We start from the raw sequence: 22,382 nt of genomic DNA, 5'->3' as shown, positions 1-22,382 counted from the left end.
CCCTGATCCAGGTTCTCATCGCTGTTGTTGTCTTCCATGTCTGAGTCGATCACAACGCGGCCTTTCCACTTCTTTACCATCGTGGTCCCCTGGCTCCCATGCCGGACACCGCCCGGACTCCAGATATTCCCCTCTTCTTTATTCCCACATCCAACAACCACATCTTGCTGATTTTTCACTTCCTAAGCATTTATCAAATTTAACCCTTTTCCTCCACCCCTAACTCCCTTTCTCCAATTAAGATATTCATGGTTTCTTATTCTATCTCTAGTGCCATCTTTATTTTTTTTTAATTTATTTATTTTTGGCTGCGTTGGGTCTCTGATGCTGTGTGCAGGCTTTCTCTAGTTGCGGTGAGCAGCGGCTGCTCTTCACTACGGTGTGTGGGCTTCTCATTGCGTGGCTTCTCTTGTTGCAGGGCAGGGGCTCTAGGCGCCCGGGCTTCAAGAGTTGTGGCTCGCGGGCTCTGGAGCACAGGCTCAGCAGTTGTGGCGCACGAGCTTAGTTGCTCCGCAGCATGTGAGATCTTCCTGGACCAGGGCTCGAACACGTGTCCCCTGCATTGGCAGGCGGATTCTTAACCACTGCGCCACCAGGGAAGCCCTAGTGCCATCTTTAAAAGTCATCCCCTACAATGAAGACAAGCTACAACCTGACTGCGTTACTGTAGCCCCCCCCTTTCTACCAAGCTAAAATTTTTCAGTAGTTCCCCGCAGTTAACAGAATAAAACCCAGACTTCTTAGTTATAGTTTAATCCACAGTTCCCCAGCTCTTACATAATCACCCATTAATAGCTCTACACATCATGCTTTACACAGCTTTGCTCATGCTCTTCCCTTTGCAGGAATATGGTCCCTGTTACTCTTTTTCTGATTAACTCTTACTTTTCCTTCAGGTTCTGTTCAAATTATCCACCCCTACCAGAAACTTTTAATAAAACCTCAGTACAGGATAAGTGCTTATTTGTCTTCAGCACTTGATGAAACTTCAGCACACATTATATTATGCTATGTACTTGTGCATCTATTTCACTACCTAGACTGTAAGTCAGTGATACAAACACAGTGGCCTACACATAGTAAACACTCAATAAACATTTGTACCCCTGAACTAAATAGAAAAAGATGGGGCTTCCCTGGTGGTGCAGTGTTTGGGAGTCTGGCTGCCAATGTGGGGGACATGGGTTCGAGCCCTGGTCTGGGGGGATCCCACATGCCACAGAGCGGCTAGGCCCGTGAGCCACAACTACTGAGCCTGTGCGTTTGGAGCCTGTGCTCCGCAACGGGAGAGGCCGCGAAAGTGAGAGGCCGGAGCACCGCGATTAAGAGTGGCCCCCGCTTGCCGCAATTGGAGAAAGCCCTCACACAGAAACGAAGACCCAACACAGCCATAAATAAATTAATTAACTAATTTTAGAAAAAAAGAAAAAAAGATATTATACAGTATTTTTCTCCATCAAACAGATTATCACCTAAGAAGATAAAATAGCTATAATAAAATTAAAAATTAAATCTACTCTTTTAAAAAAATCAATATGTATGAAATACTTAACTAAATCAAAATTTTCCATATGTGAATGCAGGAAAAAAATACAGTATTTAAAAATAAAGTATACTGACCACTTGGTGACACTCTTGTTCCATATTTTTAGATATTATTTAGTACTTTAAATAAATTCCATCCTAAGGTTTATTATAAGACCTCATAAGTACAGGGGGAAAAGTGACTGTTAAAAATAACCTCATTCTATCTAAATCAATAAAGTATGACATGCTCCTTGAATACAAAATGAAAAAAATCCTAACATATTCTGAATTTCATCTACAAGTGTGTTTTGAACAAATAGATAATATAATCACTGAGTAAATACAGAACCAAGATTAGTAGGCAATGATATACTTGAAATGTAGACAAATTACCAAGTATGTGGCTCTATTAAATAAGAAAGTGAGGGAGGGGATATGGGGACATATGTATACATATAGCTGATTCACCTTGTTGTACAGAAGAAACTAACACAACATTGTAAAGCAATTATACGCCAATAAAGATATTAAAAAAAAAGAAGAAAGTGACAAGCCGGGGGTGGGGGTTGTTGCATGAGGATGATAGAAAACTTGATACATTCTCTTTTCCTCTGTTAGCTGTTATTTCATCCAGTTGCTTCCAGTGATTCCACAGTCCCATTAATAAAACATATTTGAATATGAACCACTAATACACACACACACACACACACACACACACACACACACACGCTAGATTTATAAAGTACGTAATGTGCTACAATATGAAACACATAAAACAGAACGTTCCACTGCCAGTAACAGACCTGTGGAAGATGGTGTGAAAGCAAGGCACCCCAGTAGCAGCCAGTGATGGCAATCCGCAAAAGGAAGGTGCTGGGGAGTATGAGAAGAAAGACCGACAGGGTCAGAGGATTAACTATGTACAGGAATGTAAGCAAATATATTGAGGGTGCTGGTTTCAGGTCTGAGATCAGATTTTACTCTATTTACAAGCTAATGAGTTAGACCGTTACTGTTTCATGGATGCCTGCAGAAGACACAAGACTCTTGGGTCAGAGACAAAGTACTTAATACATCAGCATAGCAAACAACATAAGCACTGGCACATTTGTGTCAGTTTCCCCAGGTCCCAAGTACCACAGGGATGATATGATATGAGCCCAGATGGATGCACATGTCATGGGTTTGGTTCATAACTGAGGAACACTGAACTTGGGGAACCCAAGTAAAAAACCACTATTTTTACCCCAAGCAATAAGCAAGACTGCTCTTTGACACAGAGGGTGATATTACCTTATCCTTCAAGAGTGCTTGCTCACTACACACTCAGCTCTGAGAAATAATATGGATAAAAAGTGATTAGGGCCTTGCACTCCTGGTGTAACTTGGCCAGATGTGTAGGAGTGCAAGAGACCCATGGAGGACTGTCTCTACCAACAAATGGAAGCCAGGTTTCTCACTGATGAAGAAGCAGGGTAAAATATGGAAAAGATACTGCCATGAACTCATATATGTAAATACTGTATAAAAATAAATACAGACGTAAAGGGGTGTGTGTGTGTGTGTGTGTGTGTGTGTGTGTGTGTGTGTGTGCACGTGCATACATGCACGCACCTAGTGTCCAGATCTTGGTTATAAAAAACCACTCTCCACTAAAGAGAACCTGTGTTCCTTAGAGAAATTGCTGATTTTAGGGTCAGGGCAGGGAAAGTATAAAAAGGACCATGAACATCTTTCAGCAGAAATAATCAAAAAATGAGGTGGATAAGTCAAAACAACACAGGTGATCTTAATTTGGCAATAAATTCTTACATGACACAAAAACATTAGCAACAAAAGGAAAAATAGATACATTAGATTTTATCAAATTTAAAAATTTTGTACATCAAAAGTGGACTTATCCAGGGCTTCTCTGGTGGCGCAGTGGTTGAGAGTCCGCCTGCCGATGCAGGGGACATGGGTTCGTACCCCAGTCCGGGAAGATCCCACATGCCGTGGAGCGGCTAGGCCCGTGAGGCATGGCCGTTGAGCCTGTGCGTCCGCAGCTCCGCAACAGTGAGAGGCCCGCATACCGCAAAAAAAAAAAAAAAAAAAAAAAGTTTTGGAAATAGTGGAGATGGTTGTACAACACTGTAAATGTAATTAATGCCAGTGAATTGTATAACTGAAAATGGTTACAATGGCATATTTTATGTCATATATATTCTACCACAACAAAATATTTTTTTAAAAAAAACACAGAAGTTACTTTGAAGGGATTCACACTGGCCAAATTTGGGCATCAAAATAATAGTGGCAACAGATTATACCACAAAGAACAAAGTTTTGTTTGTTTTTTAAAGGGGCTGGTGGAGAGAAGAGAAAGCTCTTCTCACAACAGAATGCCTGCATAATAAATATAGAAAGAAGCACCTAATTACAGAATCACCCATTTAAAAGCATCTCATTAATAATTAATTCAGGCAAGAAACATCAATGTATGCTAAAACTAGGGGGTGAAAGTGGGATGAAGAATGGCATAATCACATACTTTCAAAGTATCTCCCCACAAACACTAACTTTAAGGGAGAAGGCTAACTTCACAGTGAAGAAATTTCACAGGCCCCATCTTAATCAAGTGATAAAAGACAACAATACTAATAAGGGGACAAATCAACAGCATGTGCAACCTAACAGGATGCAATACAAAGAAGACAGCATCACTTCAGAAACTGCATCAGAAAAAAATGCATAACCTGGATCTAATCACGAAGAAACAATAGAAAAACCCAAATTGAGAAACATTCTATAAAATGTCTGTCCTGTATTCATTTTGCCAAAAACATGCATAAAAATCAAGGAAAGACTGAGAAACTGTTCCAGATTAAGGAAGTCTACAAAAACATGACCCATGAGGTCAGATAGATCTTTTTGCTATAAAGTGCATTACTGGGGCAGTGTTGGAGACATTAATGGGGTCTCTGGTGAAGGATTACAGGAATTCTTTGAATTATTCTTGCAACTTTTTTAAATTTTAAAAACTGTTTCAAATAAAATATTTTAAATATTCTAATATTTCCTTCCCACAATAAGGAATTATTATGTATACCCCACTGACAAAAACAAAAACACTGACTAGCATCGTTCTCCTAATTGCTCAGAGCATTATTCTCTTACAAAAATACACAACTACTCTCTTTGTCTGGTTTACAATGCAGTAATTTTTTCCCCCTAGAACAACAGTTATTTTCCACTCACAAAGTCTTTTAGGTAGAAGCTCCAGAAAGATGCCAGCCAGCAAAAGCTATAGTTTTGGTGATAGTGTAAAATGTGAAATGTTACTGAAGACATCCAGACATCAAGTGAAGGTACGGGAAGGTGCTGAAGTAGAAGCACTTTCCACTCCACTACGCTGTTTTATTTTTCTTCATAAAAATTATGCTTTTTTTTTATCTGTTACTATCTATAATCTATAGTAAAATGTAGGCCTCGTGAAAGTAGGAGCTTATTGTCTCCAGAGGCTAGAAGAGTACCTGACATAGTAAACACTATGTAAGTGTTTGGTAAACACTTACCAAATGAATGAATACACCATATAGAATTAACTCTATACCCTGAAAAGTTAACATTTATTAAATGATTACTATGCGACAGGCATGGTAAAATATGCATTGTATGTGTAAAATCACTTAATCCTTTTTTAAAGTTGAAGTATAGTTGATTTACAATATTGTGTTAGTTTCAGCTGTGCAGCATAGTGATACAGTATTTTTGCAGTTTATATTCCATTACAGGTTACTTCAAGATAATGGGTATAATTCCCTATGCTATATAGTATTGGGCTGGCCAAAAAGTGCCTTCTGTTTTTAAGTAAAAATAAAAGACACATTTTTCATTTTCACCAAGAACTTTATTGAACAACGTATTCACCTTTTTGTTTCATTACCTTCCGCCATTTTTCAGGCAACTTCATAATTCCATCTTCCCAACACTTTTTATCTTTTTGAGCAAAGAACTGTTCCAGGTGCCTTTTACAGTCTTCCAGGGAACTGAAATTTTGTCCATTAAGAGAATTTTGTAAAGACCAAAATAAATGGAAATCTGAAGGTGCAACGTCTGGTGAATATGGCAGATGAATCAGAACTTCCCAGCCAAACTGTAAGTTTTTGCTTGGTCATTAAAGAAACATGCGTTCTTGTGTTATCCTGATGGAAGGTTATGCATTTTCTGTTGACTAATTCCAGATGCTTTTTGTCAAGTGCTGCTTTCAGTTGATCTAACTGGGAGTAGTACTTGTTGGAATTAATCGTTTGGTTTTCCAGAAGGAGCTCATAATCCCACCATATACACAACATCACCTTCTTTGATGAAGACTGGCCTTTGGTGTGGTTGGTGGTGGTTCATTTCACTTGCCCCACGATCTCTTGCTCCACATTGTTGTACAGTATCCACTTTTCATTGCCCGACACAATTTGTTTTAAAAACAGAACGTTTTCATTACGTTTAAGTAGAGAATCGCATGTGGAAATATGGTCAAGGAGGTTTTTTTCGTTTTGCTTATGTGGAACCCAAATATCAAAGTGATTAACATAGCCAAGCTGGTGCAATTGATTTTAAATGCTTGATTAGGATATTTTGAGTATGTCGGCTATCTCCCATGTGGTATAATGTTGATTGTTCTCAATTAATGTCTCAATTTGATCGCTATCAACTTCAAATGGTCTACCCGCGAGTGGAGCATCGTCCAGCGAGAAATCTCAAACACGAAACTTCCCAAACCACTTTTGACATGTTCAATCAGTCACAGCACCTTCTCCATATACTGCATAAATCTTTTTTGCGTTTCAGTTGCGTTTTCACCTTTCTTGAAATAATAAAGTATAATATGCCAAAAATGTTGCTTTTTTTCTTCCATCTTCAGTATTAAAATGGCTACATAAAAATTCACCAATTTTGATGTCTTTTTTTTTTTAATGCACGCTGATATGACAGCGGTCACATACAATCTAACAAAATTGTTTCAAATGAAGTTAAAGACAACTAAGTTCTACTAGAGCCATCTTACGGAAAAAAACCGAACAAACCTTTTGGCCAACCCAGTATATAGTTGTTTTTTATCTGTTTTATACTGATACACAGTAGTTTGTATCTGTTAATCCCATACCTCTAATTTGTCCCTTCCACCTTCCCTCTCCCTTTAGGTAACCAGTTTGTTTTCTATAACAGTGAATCTGTTTCTGTTTTGTATATACATTCCTTTGTATTATTTGTTAGTTACCACATTTAAGTGATACAGCACTTGTCTTTCTCTGACTTATTTCACCTAGCATAATATTCTCTAGGTCCATCCATGTTGCTGCAAATGGCAGTATTTCATTCTTTTTTTTATAGTTCAGTAATATTCTATTGTATATATATATATATATATATATATATATATATATATATATATATATACACCATGTCTTCTTAATTCATTCGTCTGTTGATGGGCACTTGGGTTGCTTCCATGTCCCGGCTATTATAAATAGTGCTTCTATGAACACTGAAATGCATGTATATATCCAGAAAAAATTCAAGAAGAAAATATCTTATTTTAATGCTCATGGTACAGATAAGGAAACTGATCAACTAATGATCAATGAATTTCAAACAGTAGAGTAAGAATACAGGCAACATTCTCTGATCACAGAATAACTAGAATATACTATGTCAGAATCAGTATAAAATTGCTACATATCTGAATCAGTGGGATACAGTTACAATGCTTACAGGAAATTTCAAAACTTTACTTATGTTAATAAATAAGAAAAACACTTCACAAGGGTAAGAATGGCCATCAACAAAAACATCTACAAACAATAAATGCGGAGAGGATGTGGAGAAAAGGGAATCTTCCTACACTGCTGGCAGGAATGTAAACTGGTATAGCCACTATGGAGAACAGTATGGAGGTTCCTTAAAAAACTAAAAATAGAACTACCATATGACTCAGCAATCCCACTCCTGGGCATATACACAGAGAAAACCATAACTCGAAAAGATACATGCACTCCAATGTTCACTGCAGCGCTATTTACAATAGCCAGGACATGGAAGCAACCTAAATGTCCATCAACAGAGGAATGGGTAAAGAAGATATAGTACATATACATACAATGGAATATTACTCAGCCATAAAAAAGAACAAAATAATGCCATCTGCAGCAACATGGATGAACCTAGAGACTGTCATACTGAGTGAAGTAAGTCAGACACAGAAAGACAAATATCATATTTGTGGAATCTAAATCTTATATGTGGAGTCTATAAAAAGGGTACAAATAAACTTATTTACAAAACAGAAGTAAAGTCACGGATGTAGAAAACAAACTTATGGTTACCAGTGGACGGGGGGTGGGGTTAAACTGGGAGGTTGGGATTGACATTTACAATACTATATATAAAACAGATAAATAATAACCTGCTGTTATAGCACAGGGAACTCTGTTCAATACTCTGTAATGGCCTATATGGGGAAAGAATCTGAAAAAAAAAAAAAGTGGATATATGTATAATTGATTCACTTTGCTGTACACCTGAAACTAACACAACATTGTAAATCAATTATACTCCAATAAAAATTTTAAAAATATAAAATAAAAACTGCTTCACCAATGAGAAATAAAAAAGAAAAACAGGGCTTCCCTGGTGGCACAGTGGTTGAGAGTCCGCCTGCCGATGCAGGGGACACGGGTTCATGCCCCAGTCCGGGAAGATCCCACATGCAGCTCAGTGGCTGGGCCCGTGAGCCATGGCCACTGAGCCTGCGCGTCCGGAGCCTGTGCTCTGCAACGGGAGAGGCCACAACAGTGAGAGGCCCGCGTACCGCAAAAAAAAAAGAAAAGAAAAAAAAGAAAAACAAATTAAACTTGAATTAAAATATTAGATTTTTAAAATGAAAGCATAAGTGTTTTAGGCTTTTAGAAAGCAAACTGGAAACATCTATTAAAATTTAAAATATATATGCCCTTTGACCCAGAAACTCCACTTTTGGCAATCTATCCCATAGAAACCAAAGTATTGTTTCTTAAAGATATTATGTACTCAGATTTATTGCAGCACTGTTTTGTATTGGAAACAGCGTGAATATTCATCAATAGGTGAACAACTAAATTATTTGGTATAGCCACAAAATGGAACATTACTTGGTCACTAAAAACATTCAAATTAAAGGTAAACCAAATAACTCGGAGGGATTTTCATAAGCCTCTGAAGGAGAAAAGCAACTTAGAGAAAAGTGTGTGTAACATGATCTCATTAACAAAAATCAAATACCCCAAATGCCTATGAATATGGAGAAAAGTAGAATATACACCAAGCTGTTAATATAGCTGTTAAGACTGAGGAGTCACATATATGATTTTATTTCATTTATGTAAAATTATACACAGGCACAGGGAAAAAATGCTAAAAAAGACAAAAAGAAAAAAGATAAAAACAGAAACTCTTATTTTAAACAATGAAAAACAACAGAATTAAAATAATCCAAGAGCTGTTTCAAAAAACAAAAGAGCTGTTTATTTAGGGAGAAATATAAACCATTAGCTAATCTAACCAAAAGCTGTGTTTTTTTTTTTTTAATTTTGCTTTTCATATTCAGGTCTCTATTATATCAGATTATTTATGTTGACATGCCAGGCTTCCAATTTCACATTTTTTTCCCCCAAGTGGATAGCAGTTTGTCCCAGTACTATTTATTAAAAAGTTCATTCTTTCCCCATTTGATTTTTAATACTACTAATATCCTAAATTCCTCGACATATCTAGGTTTGCTTCCAGATTCCCTATTCTATTTCACTGTTTACATTACTACAGCTTTAATAAGTTTTGATATATGGCATATTCAGTCTTCACATGTTTTTCAATATCTAGGTTTGCTTCCAGATTCCCTATTCTATTTCACTGTTTACATTACTACAGCTTTAATAAATTCTGATATATGGCATATTCAGTCTTCACATGTTTTTCAATATCTAGGTTTGCTTCCAGATTCCCTATTCTGTTTCACTGTTTACATTACTACAGCTTTAATAAGTTTTGATATATGGCATATTCAGTCTTCACACGTTTTTCAATACTATTTTTTGCTATTTGGCCCCTCACTCTTCATATTAATTTTAGAATCAGTTTGCCAACTTCTATGCAAAAAAAAAAAAAAATCCTGGAATTTAGACTGGAACCACATTGAATTCACACCTGAATCTGAAGAGAAATGACATATTTGTGATACTGTCTCTTCATAGCCAAGGATGCTGTGCTGCTCCTTTTACTCAGGACTTTAAAATGTTCCTTAGAAATGACTTGTAATTTCATCCAAATAGGTCTCACACACTTCAGTTAAATTTATTCTTATTACTCCTTATAGTTTTCATACTATAGTATTTTTGTAATTAATTAATTAATTTTTATATATACATATATATATATATAGGCTGCGTTGGGTCTTCGTTGCTGCGCATGAGTTTTCTGTAGTTGCAGCGAGCCAGGGCTACTCTTCGTTGAGGTGCGTGGACTTCTCATTGCGGTGGCTTCTCTTGTTGCAGAGCACAGGCTCTAGGCGTGCGGGCTTCAGTAGTTGTGGCATGCAGGCTCAGTAGTTGTGGTTTGCGGGCTCTAGAGCGCAGGCTCAGTAGTTGTGGCGAATGGGCTTAGCTGCTCCGTGGCATGTGGGATCTTCCTGGACCAGGGCTTAAACCTGTATCCCCTGCATTGGCAGGCAGATTCTAAACCACTGCGCCACCAGGGAAGTCCCTGCTATAGTATTTTTAAATTACGTTGTCTAATTTATGCTGCTGATAGTTGATTTTATTATACTGAACTTTGCTAATATCCTAGTAGTTCTATAGTTTATAGACTCCTTTGGATTTTCTGCATAGATAATTATACAATCTGTAAATAGTTTTGTTTCTTTCATTCTAACCCTTAACCTTCATTTTTCTTGTCTTACTGAAGGTGTTGAGACCACCATTACCATAATGAATAGAAGCAGTGAAAACAGGCATTATTGCTTTGTTCTGGTTTTAAGGAGAATGCTTCTAACTTTACCATTCAGTATAGCAAATGCCTATCAAATAAAGGAAATTCTCTTCTATTCCTAGCTGGCTGACAGTTTTTATAATTACTGAGTGTTACATTTTATCAAAGTATTTTTCAGCATCTATTATCTCTGTTGCTTCTTTTGAGAGAGGCAGTCTGCCATGAGTTCTGAACGTCCTTGTACATGCCTGCCATACATACCAAACTGAAAGACCTAACCATCCAGTGATACTGAAGAGTTTCTGTAACTGGTCAAGAGACAGTTCAACAGGTCAGGGTGACCACAGCATAATTACCATGTGACTGCTTACTCCCTGGGAAAGGACTGGCTTGCTTCCTGATTGCAACAAAAGGTACCTATCACTTAACTCTGGGTTCCTTAGCTGCAATGCATAGCCACCATCTCTGCCAATCACATCACCCTGTGGGACCTGGGGGCAGGAAACCAATACTGCCATGCTGATGCCCCTTCTGTCTGCTGTGCTATGAGTAATTAACTGCCCTTATCCACTGAATCCAGCTGTCTACTTCTGGCACCTATGGAGCTGTGGCAGTTACTCCTTGCCATTCTCCATGAGTTTGGGGTTCTTGTCTGACAGTCTATAAGAGATCTTTAAAAGGCTGCTTTTACAACTCCCAACACTACCAAAGTGAAATCATTTAAAAAAACAACTATCAACCTGGTTAAAAATGTCCATCTTTTTTTTAACTATTCTATCAAATGCCTCTATTAAGTAACCAAAGCTAACAATGATCGAGGTCCTTCAAAAATGCATTTTCCCAACAGAACTTAATTGATCAAGATAAAGCAACTGAGAGATGCTTTTTAATAGGAGACAATTTGTAATGACTCAAATGTTTTCAAGAAGGATACTCCTGGAAAAAATGCCTTATTTTCTAATTAAGCAAATACATACCTTATAATCCACATGACTCATTAAGAATAATTAAATAATTAGAGAAGAATATAACAAGAGTTTAAATATTTTTAAATATATATTTTTACTGTCAATTACAAAATACCAAGAGATACAGAACGCTAGCTATTAGTGCCATTAATATATTACACAGTCACAAAAAGAATATAATGCTAGTTGCTTTCAAATTTTTAAATCCTATTAAATATTTCATTGATGTGCCTTGAGGTTAGATTTCAATAGCAGACATCTCAGTGAGGCAAATATCAAAGTAATTATGTTATTTTTATCTTTTTACCTGTATTCAGGCTGTCGGCTTGCAGAATGATCATCTCTTGTCCACCGATAGCCAGAGTCATCCTATAACAGAAAAACGTTACTTAGATATTCATTTACATTATTTTGGTCAGGGAGGGTATATATGTATCTAACAGAATTACTGGAAACTAGTCTCTAAGACCAAAATAATATGAGGGCAAAGACACCTTTCTAAATTTCTCTGAGCTTCAAAGGCATAAAAAAGTAAAAAGGATACCGCAAGCCATCCATTTCAACAACTAATTTGGTAGACTGAGAACCTGTGGTACCATTTATCTCTATTAAAATACGTAAAGTATTTCTTTGGTAGGCCCAAACAGCCTTATTACCAAAAGCACATGCCAGTATTCACAACATAGAAAGTCTGTTCGAGAACAAAGGTTCAATTTAAATTTAGCCAAGCACACATTTCTCAACCTTTCATTTTATTCTTCCTCTGTCAAGTTTGCTCAGCAATTTTCATATTCAAGCCCAATGAAGAACTTGTCACTTTTCCACTCTTCTTGTTCAAGTTTCCTTTTCTCAACCTACCTCCCATTAAAAACCACAACTGGAAACAATATAATAAGAAATCAACACTTACTGATAAGCTATATTAGAACAAGATGTGGCACTAAGTTTAAAATTAATCAAAGAAAGCACACTTTGTCCTCTAAAACAAATTTGGAAAAGATACATATAAAAGAACCACATGGTAATCCATACTCAATTACTTTAAAATTATACAAAGAACAATGTACAATCAGCCATCCATACCCACTGGTTCTGCATCGGCTCAAAAATACTGAGGAAGAGGGAATTCTAGAAAGTTCCAAAAAGCAAAACTTAAATTTGCTGCATGCCAGCCACTATTTACATAGCACTATGTTGTATTAGGTATTATAAATAATCTAGAGACGATTTAAAGTATATGGAAGATATGCATAGGTTATATGCAAATACTATGCCATTTTATATAAGGGACTTGAGCAACCTCAGGTTTTGGTATCCTGGTGGGTCCTGGAACCAATCCCCTGATATCGAGGGACAACTGTAACATGTGCATTACCTACAATCAGAAACACTGATTCACCTAAAATAAATACTATCTTCATCCTCCTCTTCAGCATCATGTACTCTATTCTTACAGAAGTAAAATGTATTTATCATTTTCCTTCCCGACATTAAACTATTAACAAACAAAAGAAAAAACTCAATAGCTATAATAGAATATTGGATCAAGTAAGCAGTTTGTTTTATACTAACTGAACCCTAGGTAAGAATTAGCATCATGAGAATCCTAAGGATCTCAAGTGGGCCTGCTTGTTTGTTTGAAGAAAATTTAAAGAGAAAATGTGTCAAGTATGAATAAACACAATTTGTAACAACAATAGTAAAAAATATTATCGAGGCACTATTATGCTGCAAGGTTTTAGAAAAAAATCTTGTCCATACGGCTTCAAATGCAAATTGGTCCAATGAATCCAAAATTCCCTGTCTATACTAAATGGCCACAGGGTTTTCCTAAGAGGGATAACAACTGTTTATGCAAAGGCCAAACTGTTTCTCCTTGAGACTACCTGGAAGAATGGTTCTGATGGCAAAATCCAGTATTTCTAAAACAGAGATAACACATAGTATTTACTTTTCAATACCAAACCCTTCTTCCTAAAGGAACAGCATGACATTTAAAATTGAACAAAATAAAAATCAATTCTATTGAGAAGTAAGGAAGCTGTAACACCCCAAACTTAAAAACAAACACAAGAAAATATTGAATAGTCTCACTGCCACTTTAGAATTGTCAAGGGTCACGATGATGTGGTAGTAAAAGAACTAAACTCCCATACATACTTATCTTGGGTAAATCACCTTAGTTCCATTTCCTCAGGTGTAAAGTAAGGAAACTAATTCCAATGGCTACTGTGAGGTCAAATTTATCATAAGCAATGTCTGAATATGTACTGTTAATTACAACATTATATAGAAGGGAAGGAGAAAATGTAGGAAAATGGTTTAGCAAAGGAATGTTATAAACATGCAAGCTAGGTCAAAGGAAGTGCATCAAGGAATAGTTTAATCAAGTTCAATAACAGGTTATTGCAACATTAAATATATACTTCTAGATTACTAAAGATGATCAAGAGAAAAAACATAATAATAATAGCAATAATGGCTAACACTTTAAAAGTGCTTATTATAGGAAAGGCAATGTTTTGAGGGCTTTCTAATCTGAGTTAGGAAGTAGACTTTAATAATAACAAAAATGAGACTGAGTCTCAACAACCTTAACCCAACCTTACCCACAGCATTTCATCATGATAAAAATAAAGTAACTGTAAGTGGGCACATCTAGTAAAAGATAACTACCTGGTTATCACTTATTGAATACAAAAGCAATAGATAAGATTACCTTTATCTGGTTCTGCAAATCCTTGCCAATTTAGGGGATAAAAAAGCAGGCTAGTTGGAATTAATGTAATTTAGATAGAGCTATCCAGAGGGCTTACCCACTTTGTCCAGCACCCCAAGATTCTTGACTACCAGTTCCCATTTGACAGCTCCAGCAGGCAAGTCAACAGAGCATCAAGCAGGAAGTGTTTATTCAACTGCCTTCATGGCCAGTCCCATAAATTCCAAAAATTACATGATTTTTTAAACTTATAAAAAATAACAATTAGTACATGGGGGAAATTTACATACTCCTCTGTGAGGTGGACCACTTCTTCGATCATGAGAAAAACTGCGGCCCTCGTCATATTCTCGGTAACCAACATGACTGTAATATCTACTGTAGCTTCCTTCACCAGGTCTGTCTAGCAGTGGTGGTTTCTTTGGCACAATATTAACTACTCTACGGTAGCCATCCTAAAACAGACAAAAAGAAATATATAAAAATCACTAACTTCTCTATTTGGTTTTGGAAAGGTTTTTAAAAAAGCACAGGAGTTCTTATCCTTAATCAAATAGAGTAAATGTATAAACAAACAAAAATGCATTAATGAAATAACATGAATATAACTAATAGTAAGGTCTTCACATGAATTAAAGGAAATAAAACTGTTCAATGAAGAAAGCCAGGTGTTTAAAGTAACATGCAGCAATGCAAAAAACCAATCATAAGTAAAAGAAAAAGTACAATATTATTGTTTTAATAAAAAATAAACTACAAAAGTGAGAATGTTACAGTAGCTCTAATCCCTAACTGTCTAGGAATTTTATAAGTAAAACCATTTAAGATAGCACACATCTTTGGTCTACTGTGTTTGAAGTACTGTTCAGAAGAAATATAAGATTTTTACACATAACCAACAGCAAACAGGGAGGTAATACTGAGCTAGAAAGATCTAGAGAAAACATTTTGCCATTTCTCCAGCAGCACTAGAGAGAGGAGAGACTTTGACATCACGAGTTTTGAAGCAAAATAAAACTCATTATAAAATTTGAACTAATTTTCAAAGTAATACGTTAATGTTTTAAAGTTTTAGCAGCTGAACGGATTCTTAGTGGGAGTTGGGAAACTGGACAGAGGGAGAACACCTGTCTTAGACAAGAAGCTGCTGTAAAATAACTAAACAAAAATGATTATCAACAAGAAGAACTGGAGAGCTACAGAACATGTATCTGTAAACAATCTGGTCTTAAGCAATCTTGCTATGTTTATCAATATCAGATGAGGTATATGTGAAAGAAACTGGCAAGCTATCTAAGTATACGATATGATCAATATCAGTTAACTAATTTGACAAAATGAAAAACCAAAATATAATGCCCAATGTTCGGGGCTGGTTATTTTACCACCTTAAGTCTCAGTTTCATTATCTGCAAAATTAATATTAGTACCTAACTCATGGAGTTGTAAGGTTTAAATAAAAACCAAATTGTAAAACATTTAGCATAGCAGGACACACTAAGTGCTCAAAAAATGTTTGCTATTTTGATTACTATTTTTGCAAGTCTAAGTGAAACACTAAATTCCTCAAAGTGTCTATTTCCTTACATTACTTCTTAGCATTAATAACTACAACTATTCAGACATAAATAATTACATCCAATTCAAATTTCCCGATGGGTAGGAAATTTGTCAATGTGCTAGGAAAAAATAAAATCAATAGTTCATATCTATTTGACAGTTAAAATGACCCACCTAATTTTTTTCCATGGGGATACAACTTGGTTTCCTTCTTTAGTATGTTAGACATTAGATTGTAATATATATTCTGTATGATTACATAAAATATAGTACACAAATGAATTTATTGACTCTTTCTTTAAACACTATCTTTCACAGAGATTTCAATTAAATCTAAACAAATACTGAGTTTCTTAAAAAAAATTGGCATTAAGCCAAAATTAACATTACAATTTATAGCATTTTCTATTTCAAAATTTATTATACATAAAATTAGAATCATTGATATCTCCAGTTTCAAGAAACCACAAAATTCCACTCCACAATACCCTTGTTTGTACATGCTTTGGTGAAGGGATGGCGGGGTGAGCATATACACCTAAATGCTTCTATTAATAGACAGCTTATTACTTTACCAAGCAGCCTGTTTCTGTGTTCAACTCCCCCAAATTACTACAAAGTTATTTCAGGATTTTAAAATGTATATGGTAAAACTTTCAAAGAAGTAAAACTCAAGTCACATTTAGTTATATATTTAACAAATTGTTTCTACAAAATAATACAAATGAAAATAATCATTCCAAACTTGTTAATCAGCAAAAGAAAAAGTCTCCTAATGACAGTTCTTACATCTAGCAATGAAGATGAAACTGGCATTTTCTTTATGTTTTGCGAAAGTCTTCAAATGTAAGTAACATTATACCATCTCTGCTCTGTAGGCATCTAATTTTAAAGAAAATTCCCTCATTCTATGAAAAGATTTAAGGAAACGAAGATGACTGTAGGAGTCTGTGACAAAGCAAGACTGTATTTTCAGAGAGTTCACAGCTCATCCAGATATACCATTCAAGAATTTTTTTCTTTCCGATAAAATCCATGATGAGAGGCAAAGATTTCAGAATTTCTCTTTCAAAAGCTTATATTATTAAGAAAGTTCAAACAGTATTTTATATTACTTACAAAGCCAGATCTGAATGGAAATACCACCACTGTTTGAAATTCTTGTACAAATCTTACATTAAGCTATAAATATGTAATTTTCCTTCCTAAATGCTAATGGAAGTACACAAGGCTTCAGATACTAATGTTTGGAACCTCCTTTTTAGAAATGTTTTGGAAAACAATGGCACCATAATACATAAACCAGAAATAAAAATTATGACTTATGAAGAATATGTTATAGAGGGTTTTTAAGGACAACAGGATCATTTTCAATTAATTAAAAAATAAACTCAATGGAATAGAAACATTTCTATTATTTAAAATGCAGATGGATCCATCGGATTTGCTTCTCCAAAGTTAGTGTTAATGGTATGATCAGTCAGACCAAAAATAAAAAGTATATGTAGTTCATTAAAAAAAAACAATAAATTTGAAAACCCATTTTACCTAATCATTTATCCACTCTGGCAGGACGTAGAAAGCAAAAACATGTATATAAACTTAACCATTTTTTTGAAAAGTTATAGTTCTATGTTTTTTACACTTTTGTAATTGTCATTACCTTAGAGACGAGACAATTCCTACCACAAGCTGTCTGCATTTCTGAAATATGTACTATTCACAGTTTGCTTGTGCTAATAGAAATCTGATCAGATTAAGATACATATCAAATTAGTTTTGCAATTTTGAAATCTGAAATGGTGATTGTGTCTTGTTGCAAAACAACGAATTATTTCTTCATTTTCTATAAATTCCAATTTAATATAACTACCTGTTATGAAAAACACTTTCATTTTAGTTAAGTAAAAGCACCAAGTTTGATGTTTTCTTTGATTCAATATATAAATTACATCAAATTTCCCATACTAATGTTTAGTCTCATTACTAACTGGGTACAGATTATGAGGATTACATTTCTTTAAAAACATTTATTTTCCATTGTCCTTAAAATATATTTTGCACTCATTTTAACACAAAAACATTTTATTTAAAATAAAAATTTTAATATATAAGCACCCCCTTAAGCATCTTTATCTTTTAGGAACACATACTGAAATATTTTCATTTGAAATAAGGCTTTTTGGATTTACTTCAAAATAATCTAAGAGGGAGGAAAGTGGTGAAGGCATAGACAAAACAACATTGACCATGAGTTGATAATTACCATTTGAATGATTTGTCCTTGGGAGTTCATTACATCATTTTGTTTACTTTCATATACTTAACTTTCACCCTTATAAAAAGTCAAAAACAACTAAAACATTAACCTACCAACAAAGTAACTAAGTACAATGGTACATGTAACTATTCAATGCCATTATTTCCTGACACAATCAACTTAGTATGAATGCAAGTTTCATGGGCACAGAAACTTTGGTCTTATTCACTGCTCTATTCCCAGCACCTGGAACAGTACTTGGCACACAGCAAGCACCACATACATAATATATATTCCACTTTGCTATCTCAATTTTACGCTCCTGTTGGCATCACATGCTTTTTACTAGAAAAGTACCACACCTAACTAAAAAATTTGATTACCCACCAGGCTGGTGGACTTCTGCTTTCAAAAGCCTGAGGTTTCCTCACTCTGATCCTTCATGTTTTATGACATGTCTCTGTATTGTAGCACTTATTGGTTTAATTCACTCACTGAATTTTCAATGAAATATTGATTTTTCTGGGTCATTTCAATGGCTTTCGGGAATAATGGGTCAAATATCTGAAACTGGAACTGCCCCAGAAAATTAGGATAGGACTTCCCTGGTGCAGTGGTTAAGAATCAGCCTGCCAATGCAGGGGGCACGGGTTCAAGCCCTGGTCCGGGAAGATCCCACATGTCGCGGAGCAACTAAGCCCGTGCGCCACAACTACTGAGCCTGCGCTCTAAAGTCTGCGAGCCACAACTACTGAGCCCACATGCCACAACTACTGAAGCCCGCGTGCCTAGAGCCCGTGCTCCACAAGAGAAGCCACCACAATGAGAAGGCTGTGCACCACAACGAAGAGTAGCCCCCACTCGCCACAACTAGAGAAAGCCCACGCATAGCAACGAAGACCCAATGCAGCCAAAAATAAATGAAATAAGATAATTTAAAAAAAAAAAAGAAAATTAGGACATATTACAGAATGTAGCCAAGAATTGGTCATATCTCTCTGGAAATAGTGACAACAAAAATAAAGTTAAGTTCATGCAATTCTGCCAGCCAAAAAAATTAAACACCTCCTAGGGCAGCTCTACACAAACGAACATCAGCAAATGAACACTTAAGATTTTGTATTTCACGTATGTAATTTTCACATTTCAAGTAAACTGTAAAAAAAAAACATTGCACTTTAGGTAACGATATACATGTTTAGGTAGGTAATGTAAAGTGTACTGTTGTCCACAGTTTACTTTGAAATGCATCCCCAAAATTTGATGGATTAAGTGTATGCATAAAGGACAGACAGATGGATAAAGACATGATAAAACAAGTTCAGTTAAATGTTAACAGTTGAATCTAAATGATGAGTAAATGGATGTTCACTATAAAATTCAACTTTGCTGTAGGTTTGAAAACTTTCATAATAAAATACTGAAAAAAGTTTTATTTACATGGGTAAATTTACAGGAACACTGACTAGGTAAAACAGTAAAATGCGGGGCATAAAAAGAATTAAATTATGCATGTGCACACTTTTAATAAAAGTGTTTCATGAAATAAGAGTGGGAAGAAAAGGAATATTTCCACATTAATATACTTTAAGCAACAGTATCTGGAATATGTATATAACTGAATTGCTAAATGAAGTAGACTTGATTATTTATTTCAAGTCGGATTAAAAACAGATGTCTGATTTTATCTTGGGTACATTTAAATATGAGAATATATGGAACAAATATATGTCCCATATATTATCTATAAGACCTTAGAAATTAACAAACTCATGTTCTGAATTCACTAAAAACTTGATTTCTGATTGGCTAGAGTCTCCAGGAGGGAAATAACCAATGACAAGAAGAGGAGATACATTCAACTAACCCAAGGAAATAAATATTGTTATGTAATTACTTAATTATAAAACCTAATTATGTAACTCAAAACTAATTATATGTGACAGAAAAATTTTTTAAAGAAAAATTTTTTTTGGCCGCACAACACAGCTTGCGGGATCTTAGTTCCCCGACCAGGGTTTGAACCCGGGCCATGGCAGTGAACGCTCCAAGTCCTAACCACTGGACTGCCAGGGAACTCCCCAAAAATAAAATTTTTTAAAAATGTTGCTGCTCATCACTACCCTCAGGCTTTACAATTCTTACTGCTACCAAGATTAGAAAATCTTTACTTAATATGCATTTGTTAAAGGAACAGAAGAAGGCAGGTAGAAGCAGATAGGACTGCTTCAGTCCCAGTTACATTACAGTGCCCCAAATATAAGCTGCTAGTGTTTTGATCCTAGTTTCCAAACTTTAAAAAGTTTGGAAAAAGTTTAAAAACATCTCTAAAAATCTGAAAGAAGCCAATGGAAAATGGACATTTTATGTTGCAACTTCATTAAAATGTTCCACATTACCTATCTGTTCCCTATCAAGCTAACAAGGCGGACTTCCACAACTGGAAATTTACTGGTATCTAAAAGCCATTGTTACAAAACTTGAAAAAGGCTACAAAATCATATAACCAAGCTCACAGAAATTACAGATTAAAAAGTAAAAAGCATGGTTTTAAAAATAAAGACCTTACAGGGACTTCCCTGGTGGTCCAGTGGTTAAGACTCCACGCTCCCAACGCAGGGGGCCCAGGTTCAATCCCTCGTCAGGGAACTAAATCCTGTGTGCCGCAATTAAAGATCCCACATGCCGCAACTAAAGATGCCACAACTAAAGATCCTGCATGCTGCAACTTTATTTATCCTGGCACAGCCAAATAAGTAAATAAATATTTTTAAAAATAAAATTAAAAAATTAAAAGTAAAGGCCTTACAGACATCTAGAAGTTAAATGTAGATGTTGGGTGACAATCAATGTCCTCCCAACAAAGGAATGTGTATGTTTACATGCAGATTCTGTGTAGTATACTTCTTTGAGCTTAAGTCTCCTATTTATCTACCCAAGTTTAAGACTAAATAAAAATTTATGTGAAGCACCTTAAAAGTAACTTATTATTGACACAGAAATAACTTTTAAATGCTCTAAAGTGCTAAAATAATAATTGATATATTTGTCAAGTTGTACACTGAGGATAAGCTTTCCAATACTCAAATTAAGTGTAATTTAACATCAGCACCAAAATACATGTGTCCAATTGCCTTCCAGGTTTATCAAAGCTAGAAGCTCACAAAATAGTTGCTTTATAACTGAGGTCATACTAGTGTAGTAGGTACCTTCTAGAGTCCCTATTTGATGTCATACTTTATGTCATAGCAATAGTTTCTCAAACACATTTCTGATGTATCAGAACTGGAAATGAATGGGACAAAGGGAACAGTAAGAAAAAAAAAAGAGAAATGCAGTAAAATTGTTTGTTGTTAGAGAACAGAACCCAAACATACAAAATAAAATAGAACATTAACTTTGTCTATCCCAGACACTAATGAGAGTGGGTTCTCACTTTATGAAGAACTAGCTAAAGTTTTACATTTAGAAAAATATATATATTCTGTCCTTTCAAACTTTTAGGTAAAGTTTTATTTAGGTATGACAGCCACATAAAAAAGTGTACAAACCGTAAATGTATTTCTGGATAAATTTTCACAAGGTAATCACACTGTGTAACTACCACCCAGATCAAGAAACTGAACACTCCCAGCATGGCAAAAGCCTTCCTGTGCTCTTTGTCTGTCTCCCAAAAGTAACCTCTTTCCTGGCTAGTTCTGCCTGTTTTGAAACTTTGTATAAAAGGCATCATACAGGACACACTCTTCTTTCTTCCAGTATTGCTGTTGCATATGGCAAGCAGTCCATTCTTTCTCATTGCTGTATAACTGCACAATTAATTTATCCATGCTGTTGGACACTTGGATTGTTGCCAGTTTGGAGTTCTTATGAATAATGCTGCTTGGGAACATTCTTGTACATATCAATGTCATACACCAATATACTTTTTAAAATAACATTAGATGATCTCTGCTTTGTAAACAAGTATTTTTAAACTTTTTATTATGTTTTTATTAGATCCAAAGTCAGAATTACAACTTTAGTGATTTACATTTCTAGTTCCAGTGTCACTTAAACACTTTAACCCAAGAATTCTGTCGGTCCCTGAAATCAGATGTGAATAAAAAATTACTTTTTCACCTAAAAGTAGGCGACAAACAACACAACAGCAAAAGCAGCATCTGTGGCTTCACCACTAACAGAAATCACAGATATTTTTATGTTCATGTTATAGCTGTTGCAGATACCTCAAAGTATCATTTACACTCATCACTCCTTTGAAAACACAGCAATGAAATCCCCACCACTACTTCTTGTTTGATAGCTAATGACCTACTAAAAGAAGTATATATTACTATATCACAAA

The 22,382-nt window shown here is 35.3% G+C and overlaps 1 protein-coding gene across 7 annotated transcripts in view; it reads right to left on the bottom strand.

Annotated features, from left to right (window-relative positions):
• Positions 1 to 22,382, bottom strand: part of PPHLN1 (periphilin 1) — a 144,444-nt gene that overhangs the window by 104,032 nt on the left and 18,030 nt on the right. For 4 of the 7 annotated variants that reach the window (XM_082665326.1, XM_082665328.1, XM_082665329.1 and 1 more), the window contains 2 exons: positions 14,505 to 14,669; positions 11,803 to 11,864 (listed from right to left, as the gene is read on the bottom strand). In XM_082665326.1, coding sequence (XP_082521452.1) covers positions 11,803 to 11,864; positions 14,505 to 14,669 — 227 coding nt within the window. The remainder of the gene's footprint in view (positions 1 to 11,802; positions 11,865 to 14,504; positions 14,670 to 22,382) is intronic. The other 3 variants (XM_082665330.1, XM_082665331.1, XM_082665332.1) reach the window with 1 other exon arrangement.

Source organism: Grampus griseus (assembly GCF_964374135.1).
Source record: "Grampus griseus genome assembly, chromosome: 11".
Taxonomy (NCBI): Eukaryota; Metazoa; Chordata; class Mammalia; order Artiodactyla; family Delphinidae; genus Grampus; species Grampus griseus.
This window is presented reverse-complemented; position numbering and strand designations above follow the sequence as displayed.